The sequence below is a fragment of the Pseudophryne corroboree genome, chromosome 11, assembly GCF_028390025.1.
Source record: "Pseudophryne corroboree isolate aPseCor3 chromosome 11, aPseCor3.hap2, whole genome shotgun sequence".
In the NCBI taxonomy this organism is placed as follows: Eukaryota; Metazoa; Chordata; class Amphibia; order Anura; family Myobatrachidae; genus Pseudophryne; species Pseudophryne corroboree.
In genome coordinates, this window is record NC_086454.1 from 18,547,424 (window position 1) to 18,572,585 (window position 25,162).

The window sequence follows — 25,162 nt, forward strand, 5'->3', positions numbered from 1 at the left end:
ATCGCTCTTCTCCCTCTCAGTATGGAAGTGACGGGTGAGGCCACATGGGCCCAATACCTATTAGGGAAGGAAGCTATGTTGTGAATGAGCCCCTTGGACTGGCATGGCATGCTGGGATTTCCGTTTCCGCTCCATCTTTGGAACCATAAGTGGCTTACTTGTGGTTGTAGGGTGTAAAACGCATTTTTTGCGCAAATGTGCATCTTAATCACAATGTGATGTGCAACACTTGTATATCCGAGTGCGGCTGATTCTGTATTTGAAGAATAACAGAACTAGACGTGATAAAAGCCGCGGCCGCTGCAGTTATCCACATATCGTATACCAAATAAATCTGTGCAGACTCGCGAAGGGGTTTTGTCGCATCACATTGCGTTTAAGGTGCACATTCGTGCAAAAGGTGTGAAGGTGCTCGGCCCAAGCCAAGTTGCGCTAAAGATTAGTGTTCGGTGCGACGGCACCACTAGTGTATGAGGACACATCTGTGTGTGGTGTTTGGAAGCGGCCGTTCCTTTCCCCGGTATATTATATTGTGTACTACTGGTGTCAGACTATGGGGGTCATTCAGACCTGATCGATCGCTAGCAGTTTTTTGCAGTCCTGCGATCTGATAGTCGCCGCCCACAGGGGAGTGTATTTTAGCTGTGTAAGTGTGCGAACGCATGTGCAGCCGAGCGGTACAACTAAACTTTGTGCAGTTTCTGAGTAGCCCAGAACTTACTCAGCCGCTGCAATCACTTCAGCCTGTCCGGTCCCGGAATTGACGTCAGACACCCGCCCTGCAAACGCTTGGGGACACCTGCCTTTTTCCAACTACTCCCAGAAAACGGTCAGTTGACACCCACAAACGCCTCCTCCTGTCAATCTCCTTGCGATCGGCTGTGCGAATGGATTCTTCATTAAATCCATCGCCCAGCACCGATCCGCTTTGTACCCGTACGACGCGCCTGCGCATTGCGGTGCATACGCAGTTCTGACCTGATCGCAGCACTGCAAAAAAAGCTAGCGTGTGATCAGGTCTGAATGACCCCCTTTATTTCCTGCTGCACTTATGCTTACAGCGACCTTTCACCTCCTCCACCTCTTCATCATTCTTCATCTCTCACCTGCTTGGGATCCAGTCTGATGACCCGTAGAGGCTGTTGGCGCTACGGAGGATGAAACTCGTTAGTGGCAGGCTGCGGGTACACACAACTAGTATACAGAGCTACACGCTACTCAATTAGGGGCCCATTTATCATTAAATAATGGCGGCTTATTTCCAGACGAGACACATTTTTGGGGGTAGCTGCAAATATTTTGTCTCGCCCTCATGTTTGAAGAAGGGATCACGGCAGATATCTCCATTCCCTGCGGCAGCCGCAGCCCCCGGAGGTGTCTATTGGGAAGTGATGGTGTCATATTTACAAAGCTCTGGAATGTGAATCCTTCCCAGGCTTGGCCCCCGCATCTACTGCCGTCTGAAGATGGCGTTAGCCCTTCCGTAGCCTATAGGCTACACTTTGCATAATTAGCCTGCAGGGAGTTCCGCAGGAAACCTGCAATGGCTTCCATGCATGGATGATCAGTGGGACTGCGCTTGTGCAGGAGTCCTGCGTCCATTCCGATAATATTGCGCACAGATTGCATTAAGTGTGTGATTAATGATAAATAGGCCCCTGACAGAGCTCCCATTCTCCTGTAACAGTAAAGAAAGACACACTGGCGACCCGACATTTATGGAAATTCTAGAAGCCCCCCCTCCTTCCATCTCATGTGGACAAAGACAGGAAACATCTGCCGCAGAGAAATCGCACAATGAGTTTGTCTAAGAGCATCACAAGACCGGATTATAGGAAAAGGAACTTTCCAAGTACAGTGATTACAGTGGAAACCCGTGACTCCTAGGGAGACGAGATCCTGAAATATAGAAAAGCGTTAAGACACCAGGTTACATACCGATCCGCTGAGTCTTCTCGTCGATCTTACTGGTGGTTGTCTCTGTTCCAGGGAAGTCTTCGCATATCGTGTCTTTCGTGGCCGTACAGCGTTCTCTAATGCGTTGTCCTTCGGGACAGCTAAAAAGGAACACACCTGTGATATAGGGGACACCCCATGTGATCTGACATCTGTGATATAGGGGACACCCCATGTCATCAGACACCTGTGATATAGGGGACACCCCATGTGATCGGGTTCCTGTGATATAGGGGACACCCCATGTGATCGGACACCTGTGATATAGGGGACACCCCATGTGATCTGACATCTGTGATATAGGGGACACCCCATGTCATCGGACACCTGTGATATAGGGGACAACCCATGTCATCAGACACCTGTGATATAGGGGACAACCCATGTCATCAGACACCTGTGATATAGGGGACACCCCATGTGATCGGACACCTGTGATATAGGGGACACCCCATGTGATCGGACACCTGTGATATAGGGGACACCCCATGTGATCTGACATCTGTGATATAGGGGACACCCCATGTCATCAGACACCTGTGATATAGGGGACACCCCATGTGATCGGGTTCCTGTGATATAGGGGACACCCCATGTGATCGGGTTCCTGTGATATAGGGGACACCCCATGTGATCGGGTTCCTGTGATATAGGGGACACCCCATGTGATCGGGTTCCTGTGATATAGGGGACACCCCATGTGATCGGGTTGCTGTGATAAAGGGGACACCCCATGTGATCTGACATCTGTGATATAGGGGACACCCCATGTGATCGGACACCTGTGATATAGGGGACACCCCATGTGATCTGACATAGGCTCAGGCCATACAATCCGCCCTGTACTTCCTTTTAGGCACATAAGGTACAAGAGTTATTTGAAACTATTCCAACCTACCCCATTACTGTGCTTCTCCTTAGGGGTACGATTTAAAGGCCCTATCCCATCTTTGCACCCCCCACCCCTGCCCCTTCTCCTATTATTCACAGTTTGCCTGTGGGAAGATACTTGGAAGATGTTCACTTGTCCCTAAACTTTTGATTCAGGCAGCTATGGATGACTTACACTATACTAAGTATCATGCAATTGCCATGGCACATGCCATAAAACTTAGGGGGGGGTGCATCAAAGTTTTGAGAGAGATAAAGTACATATATAGTGGCAGATGCTCAATTATCTTAGTGATATCATTCAGGTGCTTGAAAGGGAGGGGTATTTCTAAGCAAGAAAAAAAGGCATTTTGTTTCCCCCAGCACACTGAATGATAACAGCAACCAGATTTAAATCCCACATAATATTAGAATTCAGAGATCTCAGTTACATATATTTACGCAAATGTATGAATAAGCCCCAAAGCCGTGTCAAAGCCTCTCTGTATATTTGGGGTCCCTAGCGCTATATCTAGGTGCAGGGTGTGACATCCCAAAAATCAGCATAAGCCAGAAATCCCAGGGCAGCATACCAGTGAAAAAACTATAGTGTTAATAAACTAGTGTTAGGAAGCCGAAGCTATAGAGAGGGTGATACAAACATGAGATGTAATTAAAATGGAGAAATAGTGTTAAAGAAATTCATAAGTGATAAGTGTTAATAGAATTTAAAGGTAGGCCACGCTAAACACTTATCACTTATCGTGACCACCGGTGAGTTTCTGGACCGGCTAGTTCAATTTTGCAAAGTAAGCAAGGAGTTAAAGTGGGAGATGTATCAAAACTTGGAGAGAAAGTGGAGAAGTTGCCCATAGCAACCGATCATGCGGTACATGCACGGACACAAACATGTATTCGCGAAATATACCCTGAGAATTGCAGTAAGTGGATTCCCGGGGACAGAGCTTTCTCACAAGCGTGTGATAAGTGATACATCCTTGCCACGCATTCAATGATCACATCACATCCCACCCTCATCTGAGATGCGGATTGTGATAAATATGCATCTAGAACCCTAGAACTATTACGTTAAGACTGGCAGTCCATGGCATGTCGGGGAACCTCCGCAAGTTGCACCCACCTTGAGCAGCGTGTACAGGCCTCACACGGCTCCTCGGGTAGACAGTAGTACCCAGGCTTGCACTCACACTCTGCATTGCGTCTCGTTGTACACTCTTGTACCAGAACTTGATCTGTAATATGGAAGAAGGACAGACGATAATTCTCATATATTTCTTATTATGACGCCTGCGCAGACTGATAATAGGACGACGCAACCTGCACTATATGGTCTGCAATGTATATGGATATGACAGAGGCCGCATAGCGCTTACATGTATGTGTTCTGTCATGACTGGGGTCCAAGCAACATGAACATAAGTGAAATGTGACACCCCACTCCCTCCCCCCATTACCATCAGCGGATCTGCATAATCTGACGGTTCATATTGTCTGCAACCAATCAGCTCCAAACTGTCATTTTTATTTTTTAAACACAGCCTGTAACATGGCAGTTAGGAGCTGATTGGCTGGTACTTTATCTCCATTTACTTTGTCTCTCTCCAAGGCTTAGTAAATAGGGGGTTATTCAGACCTGATCGCTGTTATGCGAATACACTAGGCGGCCGGATTGCAGTGCGCAGGGCCAAACGACAAAAAAATACTGCAACTTTCTTGATCACTAGCCGTACACAAGTTGATGGACAGGAAATGGACGTTTGTGGGTGGTAACTGGCCGTTTTCTGAGAGTGTCAGGAAAAACGCAGGAGTGGCCGAGCGTTTTCAGGGCAGGTGTGTGACGTCAGCTCCGGCCCCGATCAGCCTGTTTGTATCGCACTGGAGGAGTAAGTCCTGGGCTGCGTACAGACTGGAAAAATCATTAGAAGGTGAGTGAGTTGCAAACGGATTTGCATCTGACCGGCGATCATCGTGATTTTCGCACGGCGTATGCAGACATGCACGGGGCGGGTTTTCACTCTGTCTGGGCGGCAGCTATTCAGTCGCAAACCTCTGTAAATTTGCAGAGAAGCAATCAAGTCTGAATAACCCCCATAGAACCCTGTATCTCCGTGTGAGGAATTGCTATACCATACCTTTCCTACATCTGAGGCAGAAGAGGCATTGTTCCAGTCCGCTGGGTCCGGCTGTGTAATCCTTCCCCAGAGTGCAAGGCTGACAAGTTCCACGTGCGTGGTTCACGGTGCAGTGCTGAGACACGCGTGTACCTGGGAACAAATCATATATGGTTCAATACACCCAGCCCAGATCGCAGGGTCACGGGTTACTTTTTGTAGCTATTTAGAAGTTGATTTTCTTACAGGAACTGAATGGGTCATACTATAGGACACATCATATAAATATACAGTATATACACACCCACATAGAATCTTAGAAGGAATAATGCACACCTAACATTATTAGAGGTCCGCTAGGACTTTTGTAACTTGGCCGGTAGTTTTGTTCCTTTTTATATGGTCATGGAAATGATGATAATATCCTTATAATATACAGTAGGGGGTACATTCTCGTGTTTAATATCCAAAAAGGTTTCAGCTTAGTAAATATAAGCTGATGGGGTTGTAGTGGAGGAAACCTACTTGCACACAGAGGAGGACCGCCAATAAATGATCAATGGTTGACACCCCTTCAGCAGCAACCAACCACAAGCAGCCAGGCTAGACTACTCCTAGTGATTGGCTGCCAGTGACTCCCGGGCTGTGATCATTTGGCGTCACAAACAGTCGGATCTCATGAACCAAGGCCGTCACTGGCGCAAACTCTGATACCAGCGAGCGCATTACGTGCGACTCCATATTGGACCCATATTATAGAAACAGTAAATGATAACTAAACAGCTCACCTGCTGGGCAAAGCCTACAGCAATTCCCTTTCAACGGGTACTCGTCTTCATAGCATTCGGTGTGCCGCAGGGTCCGGTTGTGAGCGAGGCCGTTATCCGGCTCCTCTGGATTCTCTGGGATATAACGTCCAACCACAAGCTGTGAGACAGCAGAAAACAGACATTTACATTCATGCTAGCACATTCCGGGCCCAGCTCTATGTCTGTGCATGTGACTGTGGTAACCCTGGTTACGCAATCTATGCACGATGCTCCCATACACAAAGCTTTACGTGTTGGCTGCTTCCCTAACCCCCTTCCTGCCGGCGTCAGAACACACTGTGTTTCTAGGGGATTTTCTTATCGAATATTGGTTTATTGGACGCCAACAAAGGTAACGCACATGAATTCCACATACAGGTTCCCCATCCAATACAAACCTGTTCCAAGTACATTTTTATAATAAAACCCTATGGGTGCCGACGGGATCCCGAACACCAGCATACCGACAGCAGGATCTATGCGCTCGCCATGCTGCGGGCACGGTGGCGTGCTATGCGCACCACGCTATTTATTCTCCCTCCAGGGGGTTCGTGGACCCCCAAGAGGGAGAATAGTTGTCGGTATGCCGGGTGTCGGGATTCCGGCGCCGGTATACTGAGCGCTGAAATCCCAACAGCCGGCATACTGAATACCACCCGCGTGTGATGAAGAGTTGGAAGTGAAATGGGCTTAAATAGCTGTAAGGGGTCTATTCATGAAACAGTGAAAAGAATGGAGACGTGAGCCAGTAGAGAAGTAGCCCATGCCAACCAATCGGCCGCTACGTATAATTTTATAGAATGCGCTTGATAAATGTTACTTCAAAGCAGATTGGTTGCCATGGGCAACTTCTCCACTGGCTCACTTCTCCACTCTTTTCACTGCTTCATGAATAGACTAGATTACGTATGATCAGATTACATAGGAGGAATGTGGCGGAAATCAGGGGTGATCTGCTGGACTTCGGGGGTAATTCTGAGTTGATTGCAGCAGGAATTTTGTTAGCAGTTGGGCAAAACCACGTGCACTGCAGGGGAGGCAGATGTAACACGTGCAGAGAGAGTTAGATTTGGATGGGTTATTTTGTTTCTGTGCAGGGTAAATACTGGCTGCTTTATTTTTACACTACAATTTAGATTGCAGATTGAACACACTCCGCCCAAATCTAACTCTCTCTGCACATGTTACATATGCCCCTCCTGCAGTGCACATGGTTTTACCCAAATGCCAACAAAATTCCTGCTGCGATCAACTTGGAATTACCTCCTTCATGCGTTTGTCTATCACACTGTGTAACTTCTGGAATTAAGCCCCAGAGTTTTCAGCAAGTATGGATACAATTAGCACTGGGCTGTGTTGAGATAAGGACTACGTGTTCCGGTATAACGCAGCGTTCCTCCTGACTCATCGGCGTGGTATGTGGATAAAAGGCAGATTTAAGGCCAGGGATTGTCGCGGGCTGGCACTAGGTGTGGCTTAACCCCTTCGCTGGCACTTTGTGGACTGCTCACATTCCAATGTCAATATCAGTAATTATTTACGCAGCACCTGCAGTTTTTTAAATAACTTTGAATTTCCAGAAAATAGTCGCACAGTTTATTTCCCCTCACACACAATTTACACAGTGTCGCAAACGTTTATTTATTGTTGTTTAAAAATTGCATGAAAGTAAAGCGTATACGGTTATACTGTAGTAAGAGAGAGGTCTTGTACTGTAACCATCACCAAGTAAATTATTTGTGGTTCTCGCTTCGGCATGAATCCACCTTTCCAAAACAACAAAAAGTCGGATTCTATATTTGCGTTTTCAACATTAAATATGCACCTTAAATTTACAATGTATTTTGTGCCTTATTCAGGATGGATCACAAAAGCAAAATCTTCCTCTAATGGGCAAAACCATGTGCAGTGCAGGTGGAGCAGATGTAACATGTGCAGAGAGAGTTAGATTTGGGTGGGGAATGTTCAGTTTGAAATCTAAATTGCAGTGTAAAAATAAAGCAGCCAGTATTTACCCTGCACAGAAACAATATAACCCACCCAAATCTAACTCTCTCTGCACATGTTATATCTGCCTCACCTGCAGTGCTGCATGGTTTTACCCATTACAGATTTTGCTCCCCCTCCCACACACACCTGTGATCCATCTAATATACTGTAAGCTTCTACATGAAGGGTTGGGAGAAAGCAGACAGAAAATCACAGGTGTACATACTATATACATGATTCATCGGTCTGGATGCATTCGGTGCTAGGAATGTGCAGTGTCTCTGTCAGGGGGAGCTGTTTATTTGAGTTGCCCTTGGTTACAGTTATAATCACAAAGAGGCCTCATACCCACAGCTGATGCAATGCGTAATACAGTGCTACTAAATTGCATGTGAAAGGGGTCAGGCATATCCACTCATGTCACCTTACAGGGGTATTGGATTGCATGGTCGACGGAGCTATGTTGACACAACAATATTCAAATAAGATCATTAGCATGGTTCAAATTGTCACAGGGTACATTGGTGAATTGCAGTGCAAAACACCACTAAGAGTTGGACGCCATTCCGCCTGCGCCATGTACAAAATGCAACTTGCGCACAAATGTTTGTCACCGCGCCTGGCTTTTTTATTTTTCCGCGTATATTTTGCACTTGTAGCCACCTTCATGCATGGGGCTGTACATTTAGTACCGTAGGAAACAGAACAAATTGACTCAATAAAACACCCAACAAGAAAAAGCTTCTGGGATTGTTGCAGATCTGTGCGCTGCGTAACTGAACGGTTACCTATGATCAACATAGTATCCGCTCTATAAATAACATCTGAAACATAGGCCCTCATTCCGAGTTGTTCGCTCGCAAGGCGAATGTAGCAGAGTTACACACGCTAAGCCGCCGCCTACTGGGAGTGAATCTTAGCTTCTTAAAATTGCGACCGACGTACGCGCAATATTGCGATTACAAACGAGTTAGCAGTTTCAGAGTAGCTCCAGACTTACTCTGCCTGTGCGATCATTTCAGTGCTTGTCGTTCCTGGTTGTCGTCACAAACACACCCAGCGTTCGCCCAGGCACTCCCACCGTTTCCCCGGCCACTCCTGCGTTTTTTCCGGAAACGGTAGCGTTTTCAGCCACACGCCCCTGAAACGCCGTGTATCCGCCCAGTAACACCCATTTCCTGTCAATCACATTACGATCGCCGGAGCGAAGAAAAAGCCGTGAGTAAAAATACTTTCTTCATAGTAAAGTTACTTGGCGCAGTCGCAGTGCGAACATTGCGCATGCGTACTAAGCGGATTTTCACTGCGATGCGATGAAAAATACCGAGCGAACAACTCGGAATGAGGGCCATAGTGCAACAACGTCTGCAATAACATCTGCTGTTATTATTCTGGATCAACTAAACCATCATCTTTTTCACCGTCTGCTACAGTATAATAACAGCTGCAATAATATCTGCAAATATAATGGTTATTATCATTGCTTATTCGCTCTTTTTAATAATCGGATGCATCATTAAAAATAAGTGTTAGAAGTGCGGCAGCTCTTAGGAGAGAGATAATGTTTTTGAGTGTGGAATAAATTATATATATATATATATATATATATATATATAATAAAATGTAATTGAATCACTGACCAGTGCATGTATGCTGTGTTTTTTTTTTTAAATATAATTTTTATTGAAGAAAAGGCACATGAGGACATACAAACATCTTTGATTGAAAATATACCGCATGAAATACATCGCATGATGTAGCGCTGCTGTGTACAAAATCGTCGTGACAAGGAAATGAGATAAATTGCGCTATATAAATGAGCATAAAAGAGAATAAAATAATACATGCCAATCATAAAGAATATGTGGACTCACCACCTTGTGAGCGCATTCTGCAAAGTATATAATAATAATAATAATAATAATTGCATTATGAGGACATGAGGGAATCGAATGAGAGAAGAATCAAACAGAAACCCTCCTGTCAAAAGTTATGGGCGCAGCACATCAGTAAATCAACCAACAATTGAAAAGTATCTAGAGGTAACCCGTCCTTCAATATTCATTTTCTATTTTATTATAAAGATAGTATATTAGACAAAATATGTAACATTAAAATTGCAAAATGGAGAAGAATAAGGGGGGAGGAAAAAGAGACAGAGAAGAATGAGGAGGGAAGAGGAAGGGGGGGGGGGGGGACATACATAACCAAGACAAAAACAGTATGTATCGCAAGACCCAAGAGGGGGGTAAGGATCTCACACAGGTGGTGAGAAGCACTTAACTCTGTGAATAGGGTCACACATTCAAAATACGTAAGGTCACATTGTGTATATACCATTGGGGACAGAAGATTCAGGTAATCTGTCTAAAGTAGGGACCAAGTAGTAGACTCAAAGATCTTTAGGATCTTGAGTTGAGTGGATACATCATAACTCTGTAAGACGGCTTCCCATTTCTTATATATATGCTGTATATTTTAATTACATTTTGTACGCGCGGTATTTCTCCTTTTTTAGTACCGTAGGAGCGTGCCGCTGCCTACCAGGGATTTCTCTGTTTTTTTTAAGAGGCACTTGTTAATAAATATAAAGATAAGCAATAAAGCCCCTCTATAGAGCACTGGAAATGACTAATTCTATCGGTGTCCTTTGGTTCACAAAGTTTTGTTTGCTAGTATAAAGTAACTGAAGAAAATATTACAAATATAAATCATAACAAGACAAACCATTATGTTGCAATAAACGCAGCTTCACTGTACTTTGAAGATAAAAGCACAAATCTAGAGGGAAATACTATAATGAAATCCCCCCCCTACTGGCTCTCTTGGTACCTTTAGCCACTGAGTTTCAAAAGTGTCCACTTAATAGGGAAAAAGGAAATTGTGCTCAAAGCTTTAATAACCCAACAGTGACGACAACGTTCTGTCCTTTCAAACCCTTTTTAAGAATATGTTCTTGAGTTAGGGTGTGTAATGTTTCAATGTTAGCATCCGTCCCAGACATTAATATAACTTTGTTAGCAATTGTCAAAACAAATGTTAAAAAGATATAAAGTCCTTATGGACCGAACCAAAGTTCCAATAATCAGAATTGCAGCACAGCGTCGCCTGTGGGTCACAAGTTGGTTTCAAACCTATTACTAAGATAAATTAGAGAATCTTTTTAGAAAAAATTTAGGCATTTTCCTACATTCCCAGATTTGGTGATAATACAGAGCCGTGGTGTATTTATACTTAAGACCAAGACCAGTTTCACGTTCTACCAAATGTACTTCTTGAAGTATGACCGATTGTAAGGTTTTCACGTGGTATTTAGTTAGATGTGTGGGACAGATGCACCCAAATCCCTCTGCTATACGATGGTCTTTCCCAAATCTTATCGCCTGAGCCTTGTACCATACAGGCGGTCAAATATAATGTGTCTTGTAGCATCTCACATATATGATACGTTAAGTAAACAACATCCATGTAATGTACAAATGTAAGAAATTGGGGAGTAAGCCGCAGCGATAAATCCGATATTTGTTGCTGTTATACTAACTGGCACCAAACACGCTAAACCGATGCTGGCTGATTGCTTGTAACCGCGTTGTACAAAGTGTGACGTATCACAACAGCAGGAATGCTGCGACACAAGTTTATCAGGTTACAAACCCTGAAAATCTAACACCTTAGGTGTCAAATGTTCACGAAGCATCCAGCTAGTTGCATCACAGGATGTGCCCTATGGTTTACGTTACCCCCACATAACCCTGCGCTGCTGTCACCTGGGACGCTGGTGAGCAGACGTGGGGGAGATGTGGTTATGTGGTCCGCGTTCAGCATCACAATGATGACACTCTGCAACGGTGACAGGAGTGACTTGTGTGGTGACACGGCGGAGCGGCTGAACGTGACCTCAATTACTTCTCACACCTTCTGTATTTGTATTGTAAACTCTTTTCTTTCTGATAGTCATGTTCCCATATCTACAACGCTAAATGCCATCAGTGACATACTGTGTACACACACACACACACACACACACACACACACACACACACACACACACACACTCTGACTGTGTATACACTACAGGTTGAGTCCCCATTCCAAAGTATTCTGAAATGGGATTTTTTATTTTATTTTTTTCACAACAGATAGTGACACCTTTACTTTCTGATGGTGCAGTGTACACACTTTGTTTCATGTGCAAAAATATTGTATAAAATGAACTTCAGGGTATGTGTATAAAGCGTATAAAACAGAAGTGCATTCTGTGGTTAGACTTGGGTCCTATACCCGGGATCCGGTCTCTAGGTCGACCAATAGTGGTCGACCTAGACACTGTCGACCTAAGTCTAATCTATCTACAATACCACACCCCCTATACCCGTGATATCTCATTATGGCATTCAAATATTCCACTATACGGAAAAATACGAAATCCAATATACTGTACTTCTGTGTGTGTGTATATAAAATCATACATACGTACAATATATACACACATACAAACAGAAGGCATAAGGGGAAACAAATCCTTGCATCCGGGGGCCCCCAAATTACCACATGCAGCGATGTCGCCAGGAAACTTACAGCAGCGACACTCAGGACGGATAGATAATGACTACAGAGTCCCCACTGGGTATTGCAACATTTCAGAACTTGTCTGCACTTTTTGTACTGTGCTCCGGCTGTTGTGGCTTTCTATGTATGGGCCGTGGAGCCACTTAAAAAAAAAATTCCACTGTTTTTGCTAAGTAAGCCCAAGTTATAGATTAACGACTTGGCTCTTCAAGGAAGAAACAGGTTTTTAAATACAGTTTCAATATTTGAACTTTAAACTCTGTGACTTGTGTTCTTCTGACTTATCTGTGTAGTGTGACGCAACAGGGGGCGGGGCCACTGCTACAAAGGAGGCGGATTCTTTGAAAATCTATTTTTATAACATTTTATAACTTTTTTTTTTGCCTTGAGATATTAGATTTGCGTCATATGGTTAATGATCAATATAAACTGCAAAAACACCATTGAGATAGTACGTATGTATGTACTGAAAAATGTGAGTAAAGGTTGGTAATATTTGATCGTTTCTGCACATACCAGCGGATGCCCTGAGACAACAAACAGCCCAACTGCTTAACCAATGGAGTGGTTTTATTGGTGAAAAAAGAAGTACAGTTGTACTCACTGTTATACACACTGGTTCTCATAGAGCAGGGTGTCACACAGTCCCCCAGCTGGTGAGAGTACTGTATGCGGATGTTTGGTAAAGGTGCAGGCACTCTGAAATGCTTGCAGATTGCAGGTAATCGCAGGTCTCTAAGGAGCTAAGTGGAAGACATATGTCGCAAATGTGCAGTCCTAAGCTTGGTAGCCATCTTGGTAACGTGAATGAAGCCTCCCTGAGGAGCAATTTGCACGTGGTGCTCTCTATCTTCAGTATGTATGTATATATTTAATTATTTTACAAGCATTAATTGATTCCTGGATATCATCTGGTACCTGTTTTAAGACACAGTGGTCTCTGAGTATAGATCCTAATAGTGGACCATTTGCAAACCATGAGGGCGTAACAGACAGTGCATCAGCATCAAACTCCAAAGCACGTAAAGCCAATGGGCCAATACAGCCGGCTAAAGACAACACAAAAATGTTTTTTAATGGCCAAAAAGAATTTGCCTGTGAGGAGAGCGCTTTCTGGCAGAGAGCAGGGTGAGGAACGTGGTTGGAGATGGGTAGATCTGGGTTGGATCAGACCCGCATCTCCCGGAGGGGAGGTAAAAGATGTTGGCGAATATGACTTTAGCGCCACAGTGATGTCACAGATACTTTGTTAGGTGGATACATAGAACCTCTTTACAATGGCTGCCTCTACTGTGCGCAGACGGTTGGTGCAGTTTAATGAACGTCAACAGTCTGTAAATAAATTAGGAGGCTCTGACGCCTAATCATCACACACAACTGAGGGGTACAATCAAATCCATGAACTCTGTGTTCGTAGAACTTAAATCTGTCACATTAGTTATCTGGCTTTTCAGTCACATTTTATCCGTTATCCCCCAGCACACTTATCCGTTATCCCCAGCACACTTATCCGTTATCCCCAGCACACTTATCCGTTATCCCCAGCACACTTATCCGTTCTCCCCCAGCACACTTATCCGTTATCCCCCAGCACACTTATCCGTTCTCCCCCAGCACACTTATCCGTTATCCCCCCAGCACACTTATCCGTTATCCCCAGCACACTTATCCGTTCTCCCCAGCACACTTATCCGTTATCCCCAGCACACTTATCCGTTATCCCCCTCAGCACACTTATCCGTTATCCCCAGCACACTTATCCGTTCTCCCCCCAGCACACTTATCCGTTATCCCCAGCACACTTATCCGTTATCCCCCTCAGCACACTTATCCGTATCCCCAGCACACTTATCCGTTCTCCCCCCAGCACACTTATCCGTTCTCCCCAGCACACTTATCCGTTATCCCCAGCACACTTATCCGTTATCCCCAGCACACTTATCCGTTATCCCCCTCAGCACACTTATCCGTTATCCCCAGCACACTTATCCGTTATCCCCAGCACACTTATCCGTTATCCCCAGCACACTTATCCGTTATCCCCAGCACACTTATCCGTTATCCCCCTCAGCACACTTATCCGTTATCCCCAGCACACTTATCCGTTATCCCCAGCACACTTATCCGTTATCCCCAGCACACTTATCCGTTATCCCCAGCACACTTATCCGTTATCCCCAGCACACTTATCCGTTATCCCCCTCAGCACACTTATCCGTATCCCCAGCACACTTATCCGTTATCCCCAGCACACTTATCCGTTATCCCCCTCAGCACACTTATCCGTTCTCCCCCCAGCACACTTATCCGTTATCCCCAGCACACTTATCCGTTATCCCCAGCACACTTATCCGTTATCCCCCAGCACACTTATCCGTTATCCCCAGCACACTTATCCGTTATCCCCCTCAGCACACTTATCCGTTATCCACAGCACACTTATCCGTTATCCCCAGCACACTTATCCGTTATCCCCAGCACACTTATCCGTTATCCCCAGCACACTTATCCGTATCCCCCAGCACACTTATCCGTTATCCCCAGCACACTTATCCGTTATCCCCAGCACACTTATCCGTTATCCCCAGCACACTTATCCGTTATCCCCCAGCACACTTATCCGTTATCCCCAGCACACTTATCCGTTATCCCCCAGCACACTTATCCGTTATCCCCAGCACACTTATCCGTTATCCCCCAGCACACTTATCCGTATCCCCCAGCACACTTATCCGTATCCCCCAGCACACTTATCCGTTATCCCCTGCACACTTATCCGTTATCCCCCAGCACACTTATCCGTATCCCCCAGCACACTTATCCGTTCTCCCACCAGCACACTTATCCGTTCTCCCCAGCACACTTATCCGTTCTCCCCCCAGCACACTTATCCGTTATCCCCAGCACACTTATCCGTTATCCCCCAGCACACTTATCCGTTATCCCCCAGCACACTTATCCGTTATCCCCAGCACACTTATCCGTTATCCCCAGCACACTTATCCGTTCTCCCACCAGCACACTTATCCGTTATCCCCAGCACACTTATCCGTTATCCCCCAGCACACTTATCCGTTATCCCCCAGCACACTTATCCGTTATCCCCAGCACACTTATCCGTTATCCCCCAGCACACTTATCCGTTATCCCCAGCACACTTATCCGTTATCCCCAGCACACTTATCCGTTATCCCCAGCACACTTATCCGTTATCCCCAGCACACTTATCCGTTCTCCCACCAGCACACTTATCCGTTATCCCCAGCACACTTATCCGTTATCCCCCAGCACACTTATCCGTTATCCCCAGCACACTTATCCGTTCTCCCACCAGCACACTTATCCGTTATCCCCAGCACACTTATCCGTTATCCCCCAGCACACTTATCCGTTATCCCCAGCACACTTATCCGTTATCCCCCTCAGCACACTTATCCGTTCTCCCCCCAGCACACTTATCCGTTATCCCCAGCACACTTATCCGTTATCCCCAGCACACTTATCCGTTATCCCCCTCAGCACACTTATCCGTTATCCCCAGCACACTTATCCGTTCTCCCCCCAGCACACTTATCCGTTATCCACAGCACACTTATCCGTTATCCCCAGCACACTTATCCGTTATCCCCAGCACACTTATCCGTTATCCCCCAGCACACTTATCCGTTATCCCCAGCACACTTATCCGTTATCCCCCAGCACACTTATCCGTTATCCCCCAGCACACTTATCCGTTATCCCCAGCACACTTATCCGTTATCCCCAGCACACTTATCCGTTATCCCCCAGCACACTTATCCGTTCTCCCACCAGCACACTTATCCGTTATCCCCAGCACACTTATCCGTTATCCCCAGCACACTTATCCGTTCTCCCCCCAGCACACTTATCCGTTCTCCCCAGCACACTTATCCGTTATCCCCCAGCACACTTATCCGTTATCCCCCAGCACACTTATCCGTTATCCCCAGCACACTTATCCGTTCTCCCCAGCACACTTATCCGTTCTCCCACCAGCACACTTATCCGTTATCCCCCCAGCACACTTATCCGTTATCCCCAGCACACTTATCCGTTATCCCCAGCACACTTATCCGTTCTCCCACCAGCACACTTATCCGTTATCCCCAGCACACTTATCCGTTATCCCCCAGCACACTTATCCGTTATCCCCCAGCACACTTATCCGTTATCCCCAGCACACTTATCCGTTATCCCCCTCAGCACACTTATCCGTTCTCCCACCAGCACACTTATCCGTTATCCCCAGCACACTTATCCGTTATCCCCAGCACACTTATCCGTTCTCCCCCCAGCACACTTATCCGTTCTCCCCAGCACACTTATCCGTTATCCCCCAGCACACTTATCCGTTATCCCCCAGCACACTTATCCGTTATCCCCAGCACACTTATCCGTTATCCCCAGCACACTTATCCGTTCTCCCACCAGCACACTTATCCGTTATCCCCCCAGCACACTTATCCGTTATCCCCAGCACACTTATCCGTTATCCCCAGCACACTTATCCGTTCTCCCACCAGCACACTTATCCGTTATCCCCAGCACACTTATCCGTTATCCCCCAGCACACTTATCCGTTATCCCCAGCACACTTATCCGTTATCCCCCAGCACACTTATCCGTTATCCCCAGCACACTTATCCGTTATCCCCCAGCACACTTATCCGTTATCCCCAGCACACTTATCCGTTATCCCCCAGCACACTTATCCGTTATCCCCAGCACACTTATCCGTTATCCCCAGCACACTTATCCGTTATCCCCAGCACACTTATCCGTTATCCCCAGCACACTTATCCGTTATCCCCAGCACACTTATCCGTTATCCCCAGCACACTTATCCGTTCTCCCACCAGCACACTTATCCGTTATCCCCAGCACACTTATCCGTTATCCCCAGCACACTTATCCGTTATCCCCCAGCACACTTATCCGTTCTCCCACCAGCACACTTATCCGTTATCCCCAGCACACTTATCCGTTATCCCCAGCACACTTATCCGTTATCCCCAGCACACTTATCCGTTATCCCCCAGCACACTTATCCGTTCTCCCACCAGCACACTTATCCGTTATCCCCAGCACACTTATCCGTTATCCCCAGCACACTTATCCGTTATCCCCAGCACACTTATCCGTTATCCCCCAGCACACTTATCCGTTATCCCCAGCACACTTATCCGTTATCCCCAGCACACTTATCCGTTATCCCCAGCACACTTATCCGTTCTCCCCCCAGCACACTTATCCGTTATCCCCAGCACACTTATCCGTTATCCCCCCAGCACACTTATCCGTTATCCCCCAGCACACTTATCCGTTCTCCCACCAGCACACTTATCCGTTATCCCCAGCACACTTATCCGTTATCCCCAGCACACTTATCCGTTATCCCCAGCACACTTATCCGTTATCCCCAGCACACTTATCCGTTATCCCCAGCACACTTATCCGTTATCCCCCAGCACACTTATCCGTTATCCCCAGCACACTAATCCGTTATCCCCAGCACACTTATCCGTTATCCCCAGCACACTTATCCGTTATCCCCCAGCACACTTATCCGTTATCCCCCAGCACACTTATCCGTTATCCCCCAGCACACTTATCCGTTATCCCCAGCACACTTATCCGTTATCCCCAGCACACTTATCCGTTCTCCCACCAGCACACTTATCCGTTATCCCCAGCACACTTATCCGTTATCCCCAGCACACTTATCCGTTATCCCCAGCACACTTATCCGTTATCCCCCAGCACACTTATCCGTTATCCCCAGCACACTTATCCGTTATCCCCAGCACACTTATCCGTTATCCCCCAGCACACTTATCCGTTATCCCCAGCACACTTATCCGTTATCCCCCAGCACACTTATCCGTTATCCCCAGCACACTTATCCGTTATCCCCAGCACACTTATCCGTTCTCCCCCCAGCACACTTATCCGTTATCCCCAGCACACTTATCCGTTCTCCCCCCAGCACACTTATCCGTTATCCCCCACACTTATCCGTTATCCCCCAGCACACTTATCCGTATCCCCCAGCACACTTATCCGTTATCCTCCAGCACACTTATCCGTATCCCCCAGCACACTTATCCGTTATCCCCCCAGCACACTTATCCGTTATCTCCCAGCACACTTATCCGTATCCCCCAGCACACTTATCCGTATCCCCCAGCACACTTATCCGTTATCCCCAGCACACTTATCCGTTATCCCCCAGCACACTTATCCGTATCCCCCAGCACACTTATCCGTTATCCCCCAGCACACTTATCCGTATCCCCCAGCACACTTATCCATTATCCCCCCAGCACACTTATCCGTTATCCCCCAGCACACTTATCCGTTATCCCCAGCACACTTACCCGTTATCCCCAGCACACTTATCCGTTATCCCCCAGCACACTTATCCGTATCCCCCAGCACACTTATCCATTCTCCCCCCAGCACACTTATCCGTATCCCCCAGCACACTTATCCGTTATCCCCCAGCACACTTATCCGTTATCCCCCAGCACACTTATCCGTTATCCCCCAGCACACTTATCCGTATCCCCCAGCACACTTATCCGTTATCCCAAGCACACTTATCCGTTATCCCAAGCACACTTATCCGTTATCCCCAGCACACTTATCCGTTATCCCCCAGCACACTTATCCGTATCCCCCAGCACACTTATCCATTCTCCCCCCAGCACACTTATCCGTATCCCCCAGCACACTTATCCGTTATCCCCCAGCACACTTATCCGTATCCCCCAGCACACTTATCCGTTATCCCCCAGCACACTTATCCGTATCCCCCAGCACACTTATCCGTTCTCCCCCCAGCACACTTATCACACTTATCCGTTATCCCCCCAGCACACTTATCACACTTATCCGTTATCCCCCCAGCACACTTATCACACTTATCCGTTACCCCCCAGCACACTTATCTGTTATCCCAACACACTTGTCCGTTCTCCCCCCCCAGCACACTTGTCCGTTCTCCCCCCCCAGCACACTTGTCCGTTCTCCCCTCCCAGCACACTTGTCCGTTCTCCCCCCCAGCCCGTTCTCCCCCCCAGCCCGTTCTCCCCCCCAGCACACTTGTCCATTCTCCCCCCCAGCACACTTGTCCGTTCTCCCCCCCAGCACACTTGTCCGTTCTCCCCCCCAGCACACTTGTCCGTTCTCCCCCCCAGCACACTTGTCCGTTCTCCCCCCCAGCACACTTGTCCCGTTCTCCCCCCAGCACACTTGTCCCGTTCTCCCCCCAGCACACTTGTCCCGTTCTCCCCCCAGCACACTTGTCCCGTTCTCCCCCCAGCACACTTGTCCCGTTCTCCCCCCAGCACACTTGTCCCGTTCTCCCCCCAGCACACTTGTCCGTTCTCCCCCCAGCACACAGTTTGAGAACCACTGGGCTATACCAATATTCAGTATTCAATATATTGTTTCACCAAGAACTAGTAGTCCATTACTGAGGCATGAGGCATTGTCTGTGGCTCAACCAATATTCAGCCTTTCACATCACTGGGAAATAGGCCATTACTGAGGCATGAGGCTTTGTCTGTGGGATTAACCCATATTCACTGGGAACTAGTCTATAGCTGAGGTAAAAAGGTTCCCAGGGAACATCACTTTAGCCTGCAGGAGGGCAACAAAGCAACAGGTGCAATTACACAGGCTCATGGGTCCAGATGGGGAAACTATTCTGACACCTGCATTTAATATAGAAAATATTTGTTCACAAACCATTAATAACTGAATGACTACAAGAAGGAAACGCAGCACAGAGCTATTCCTACATTCATCCTCATCTCCGCTTTCTGGCCGGCGGTTTTGCTTTGGCAGCAACTCCCGCGCCTACTGAGGAGGGAGCCTGGACACTTGGCGTCCTGTTACTCTATCACTTCCAGAATGATACGGCCTCTTACGTCATCCAGATTTCACAACTCCAGATACAGCCCCCCCCAGCTACAATGTATCTTCTCCATGGAGGATTATACAGAAAGTATATACAGCTGTAACATATAACCTCTCCTACAGCTATAATCCAGTGTTACAGTGACAGACAAATGCCATGAGGAGAATTTTTGTATCCGTGTCTATGTAACCAGTGGCTCCCTAGACATAGAGGAGATACAGTTCTGCTGGGACTTATAGTTCCACAATCTCCTGCCAATTGCAGATAGCACACCTTTGCTTAATGGACACTAAATCATGTATTGGAAAGTAATCCATTGGGAGTGAAAGTAACCCCCCCCCCCCATCCATGCTGCACCTGACTAAATCATTGGAGATCTTAGTACAGAATGGGTTAACCTGTTCATTGCCGGCCTATAGCACGCTATATAGATGGAAGTGCAATACACTCCTGTCCAGCACCTGCAAACACCAACCACAAGACGGAAACTCCCCCCCCCCCACCCCCACCCCCCCCCCCCTTGATAAAATATTTTGCTTCCAAGGCGTCTCTTTAATCTACACCTTATCAGGCCTCCATCGCGTATTACGTCATACATCTAGGTCACTCAGATTACATATACAGTACACAGGCTCCCCGCCACTACACTGTATCCTGACTTCACTACTTATTTACTAACAATATTTCCAACAGTTGTGAGATCCGCAGAACATAAATCATTATTAGCCCCAAACTGATGCACCCAGCGGCCACGGACTGCACCCAGACACCTAGCACTCAGTCTCCAGCACACATCCTTCATAGTTACAGTACCAGACACATGGGTGAGTCTAGCCAGTTGTAGTGCTGGCACTTGTGGTTCCACTAGTCATAAATTCCAATGAAATATACATATATATCACACAAATGAACCTATAGGAAGGCCTGCTGGCTCTTCTCTGTCACACTGCATCCAAATCCCTCATCCTCTGCCTCTCTGTGCCTCATCCTCTGCCTCTCTGTCTGTGCCTCATCCTCTGCCTCTCTGTCTGTGCCTCATCCTGCATCTTCAGAGTGCAGAATGGATTAACCCTATCATTGCCCAGTCACTCTGGCTGGCAGTCTGGGATACATGTGCTCTGATTAGAGCAGAGGTTCCCAAACGGTGTGCCGTGGCTCCCTGGGGTGCCTCGGGACACTTGCAGGGGTGCCCTGGGTTGGTGGTCCAGGACCAATTCAAATTATTCATGGTCAATATAATAGGCAAAACCAGTGCTGGTGGCTGCCAGTCATAAAATATGTGGCCAAACAGAAGCAAATCTTGTCCCTCACCACACAACTGACCCTAAGGATGACATATAAACGTGATCTACTTAATGTAATATTTCTTTCTACATTTCTCAATAAGAAATTTTTGGCCTAGGGGAGCCGTGAAAAAGATTCTGATATTCTAGGGCGCCGTGATTCAAAAAAGTTTGGAATCCACTGGATTAGAGGATGGGGAATCCCGTCACTTACCTCCAGAGCAGTTTGAAAGAGTTTTTTGCTTCCAATTTGTGCTCCAGCAGCGCAGAACAGCCTGTGTGCGCATTCCAGCTGCGGGTACTGTACATACTGTTACATTGTATACTGTACTATATATAGGGGATACACTGTATACTGTACTATATATAGGTTATACATTGTATACTGTACTATATATAGATGATACACTGTATACTGTACTGTATATATAGGGGATACACTATATACTGTACTGTATATATAGGGGATACACTGTACAGGGCAGATCACTCACCGTCACCGCCGCCAGCACCCACACGCACACCCGCAGCGCCGCCCGCATGCTCGGTACAGGTGCAGGACCGGGAGCTGCGGCTGAGAGCCCGCAGCGATGCGTCTGTACAGTCCGGGGACAGCGATGTTTCTGATGCGATCACTGCGATGTCCCGGCACCAGTCACAGTCACACCCCCGCCCGTCCCCGGGAGGAGCGGCCTCATGTCATGCAGCAGGTGGGGCCACATCACGGGACGTCCTGGCTCATAGCCCGATGCTGCACCGTGCCCCGGCACCTCCCTACACCGTACACTGCCCCCCTGCGCCCCAGCACTGCCCCCACTAGGGGCATATGCTATTGCTGCTGGAGGTGTTACAAAACAAAAAACTACGTATTAAGGATTTTTTTTCCAGCAGCGCAGAGATTTTTCTTTTGCAAATTGCTTGAGTGTTATAGTCATAGCAGTACAGAGTATTTCAGCAACTCTGGGGCTCCAGTCTTAGGTATATACAGTATATGGCGCTTGCAGCCCAGAGTATCGGCACCCTAGGGTAGGGACACTGTGTTGGGTATATACAGTATATGGCGCTGGCAGCCCAGAGTATCGGCACCCTAGAGACACTGTGTTGGGTATATACAGTATATGGTGCTGGCAGCCCAGAGTATCGGCACCCTAGGGGCACTATGTTGGGTATATACAGTATATGGCGCTGGCAGCCCAGAGAATCGGCACCCTAGAGACACTGTGTTGGGTATATACAGTATATGGCGCTGGCAGCCCAGAGTATCGGCACCCTAGGGGCACTATGTTGGGTATATACAGTATATGGCGCTGGCAGCCCAGAGTATCGGCACCCTAGAGACACTGTGTTGGGTATATACAATATATGGCGCTGGCAGCCCAGAGTATCAGCACCCTAGGGGCACTATGTTGGGTATATACAGTACATGGCGCTGGCAGCCAAGAGTATCGACACCCTAGGGACACTGTGTTGGGTATATACAGTATATGGCACTGGCAGCACCCAGTATCGGCACCCTAGAGACACTGTGTTGGGTATATGCAGTATATGGTGCTGGCAGCCCAGAGTATCGGCACCCTAGAGACACTGTGTTGGGTATATACAGTATATGGCGCTGGCAGCACAGAGTATCAGCACCCTAGAGACACTGTGTTGGGTATATGCAGTATATGGCACTGGCAGCACCCAGTATCGGCACCCTAGAGACACTGTGTTGGGTAAATGCAGTATATGGTGCTGGCAGCACAGAGTATCGGCACCCTAGAGACACTGTGTTAGGTATATGCAGTATATGGCGCTGGCAGCACAGAGTATCGGCACCCTAGAGACACTGTGTTGGGTATATGCAGTATATGGCACTGGCAGCACCCAGTATAGGCACCCTATGGGCACTATGTTGGGTATATACAGTGTATGGCGCTGGCAGCCCAGAGTATCGGCACCCTAGGGGCACTGTGTTAGGTATATACAGTATATGGCGCTGGCAGCCCAGAGTATCGGCACCCTAGAGACACTGTGTTGGGTATATACAATATATGGCGCTGGCAGCCCAGAGTATCAGCACCCTAGGGGCACTATGTTGGGTATATACAGTATATGGCGCTGGCAGCCAAGAGTATCGACACCCTAGGGACACTGTGTTGGGTATATACAGTATATGGCACTGGCAGCACCCAGTATCGGCACCCTAGAGACACTGTGTTGGGTATATGCAGTATATGGTGCTGGCAGCACAGAGTATCGGCACCCTAGAGACACTGTGTTGGGTATATGCAGTATATGGCGCTGGCAGCCCAGAGTATCGGCACCCTAGAGACACTGTGTTGGGTATATGCAGTATATGGCGCTGGCAGCCCAGAGTATCGGCACCCTAGAGACACTGTGTTGGGTATATGCAGTATATGGCGCTGGCAGCCCAGAGTATCGGCACCCTAGAGACACTGTGTTGGGTATATACAGTATATGGCACTGGCAGCACCCAGTATCGGCACCCTAGGGGCACTATGTTGGGTATATACAGTGTATGGCGCTGGCAGCCCAGAGTATCGACACCCTAGAGACAATGTGTTGGGTATATACAGTATATGGCGCTGGCAGCCCAGAGTATCGGCACCCTAGAGACACTGTGTTGGGTATATACAGTATATGGCGCTGGCAGCCCAGAGTATCGGCACCCTAGAGACACTGTGTTGGGTATATACAGTATATGGCGCTGGCAGCCCAGAGTATCGGCACCCTAGAGACACTGTGTTGGGTATATACAGTATATGGCGCTGGCAGCCCAGAGTATCGGCACCCTAGAGACACTGTGTTGGGTATATACAGTATATGGTGCTGGCAGCACAGAGTATAGGCACCCTAGAGACACTGTGTTGGGTATATGCAGTATATGGCACTGGCAGCACCCAGTATCGGCACCCTAGAGACACTGTGTTGGGTATATGCAGTATATGGTGCTGGCAGCCCAGAGTATCGGCACCCTAGAGACACTGTGTTGGGTATATACAGTATATGGCGCTGGCAGCACAGAGTATCGGCACCCTAGAGACACTGTGTTGGGTATATGCAGTATATGGCACTGGCAGCACCCAGTATCGGCACCCTAGGGGCACTATGTTGGGTATATACAGTATATGGCGCTGGCAGCCCAGAGAATCGGCACCCTAGAGACACTGTGTTGGGTATATACAGTATATGGCGCTGGCAGCCCAGAGTATCGGCACCCTAGGGGCACTATGTTGGGTATATACAGTATATGGCGCTGGCAGCCAAGAGTATCGACACCCTAGGGACACTGTGTTGGGTATATACAGTATATGGCACTGGCAGCACCCAGTATCGGCACCCTAGAGACACTGTGTTGGGTATATGCAGTATATGGTGCTGGCAGCACAGAGTATCGGCACCCTAGAGACACTGTGTTGGGTATATGCAGTATATGGCGCTGGCAGCCCAGAGTATCGGCACCCTAGAGACACTGTGTTGGGTATATGCAGTATATGGCGCTGGCAGCCCAGAGTATCGGCACCCTAGAGACACTGTGTTGGGTATATGCAGTATATGGCGCTGGCAGCCCAGAGTATCGGCACCCTAGAGACACTGTGTTGGGTA

General features: G+C 47.5%; 1 protein-coding gene across 1 annotated transcript in view; it reads right to left on the reverse strand.

Moving 5' to 3' along the window:
* Positions 1-22,225, reverse strand: part of LOC134970330 (uncharacterized) — a 33,816-nt gene extending 11,591 nt beyond the window's left edge. Inside the window, exons 1-6 of the mRNA XM_063946327.1 lie at positions 22,048-22,225; positions 5,747-5,885; positions 4,980-5,111; positions 3,968-4,079; positions 1,939-2,057; positions 1,107-1,148 (exon numbers count right to left, since the gene is read on the reverse strand). Of these exons, the coding sequence (XP_063802397.1) occupies positions 1,107-1,148; positions 1,939-2,057; positions 3,968-4,079; positions 4,980-5,111; positions 5,747-5,885; positions 22,048-22,095 (592 nt within the window). The 5' untranslated portion in view covers positions 22,096-22,225. The remainder of the gene's footprint in view (positions 1-1,106; positions 1,149-1,938; positions 2,058-3,967; positions 4,080-4,979; positions 5,112-5,746; positions 5,886-22,047) is intronic.
* Between the last annotated feature and the right edge of the window lie 2,937 nt (positions 22,226-25,162).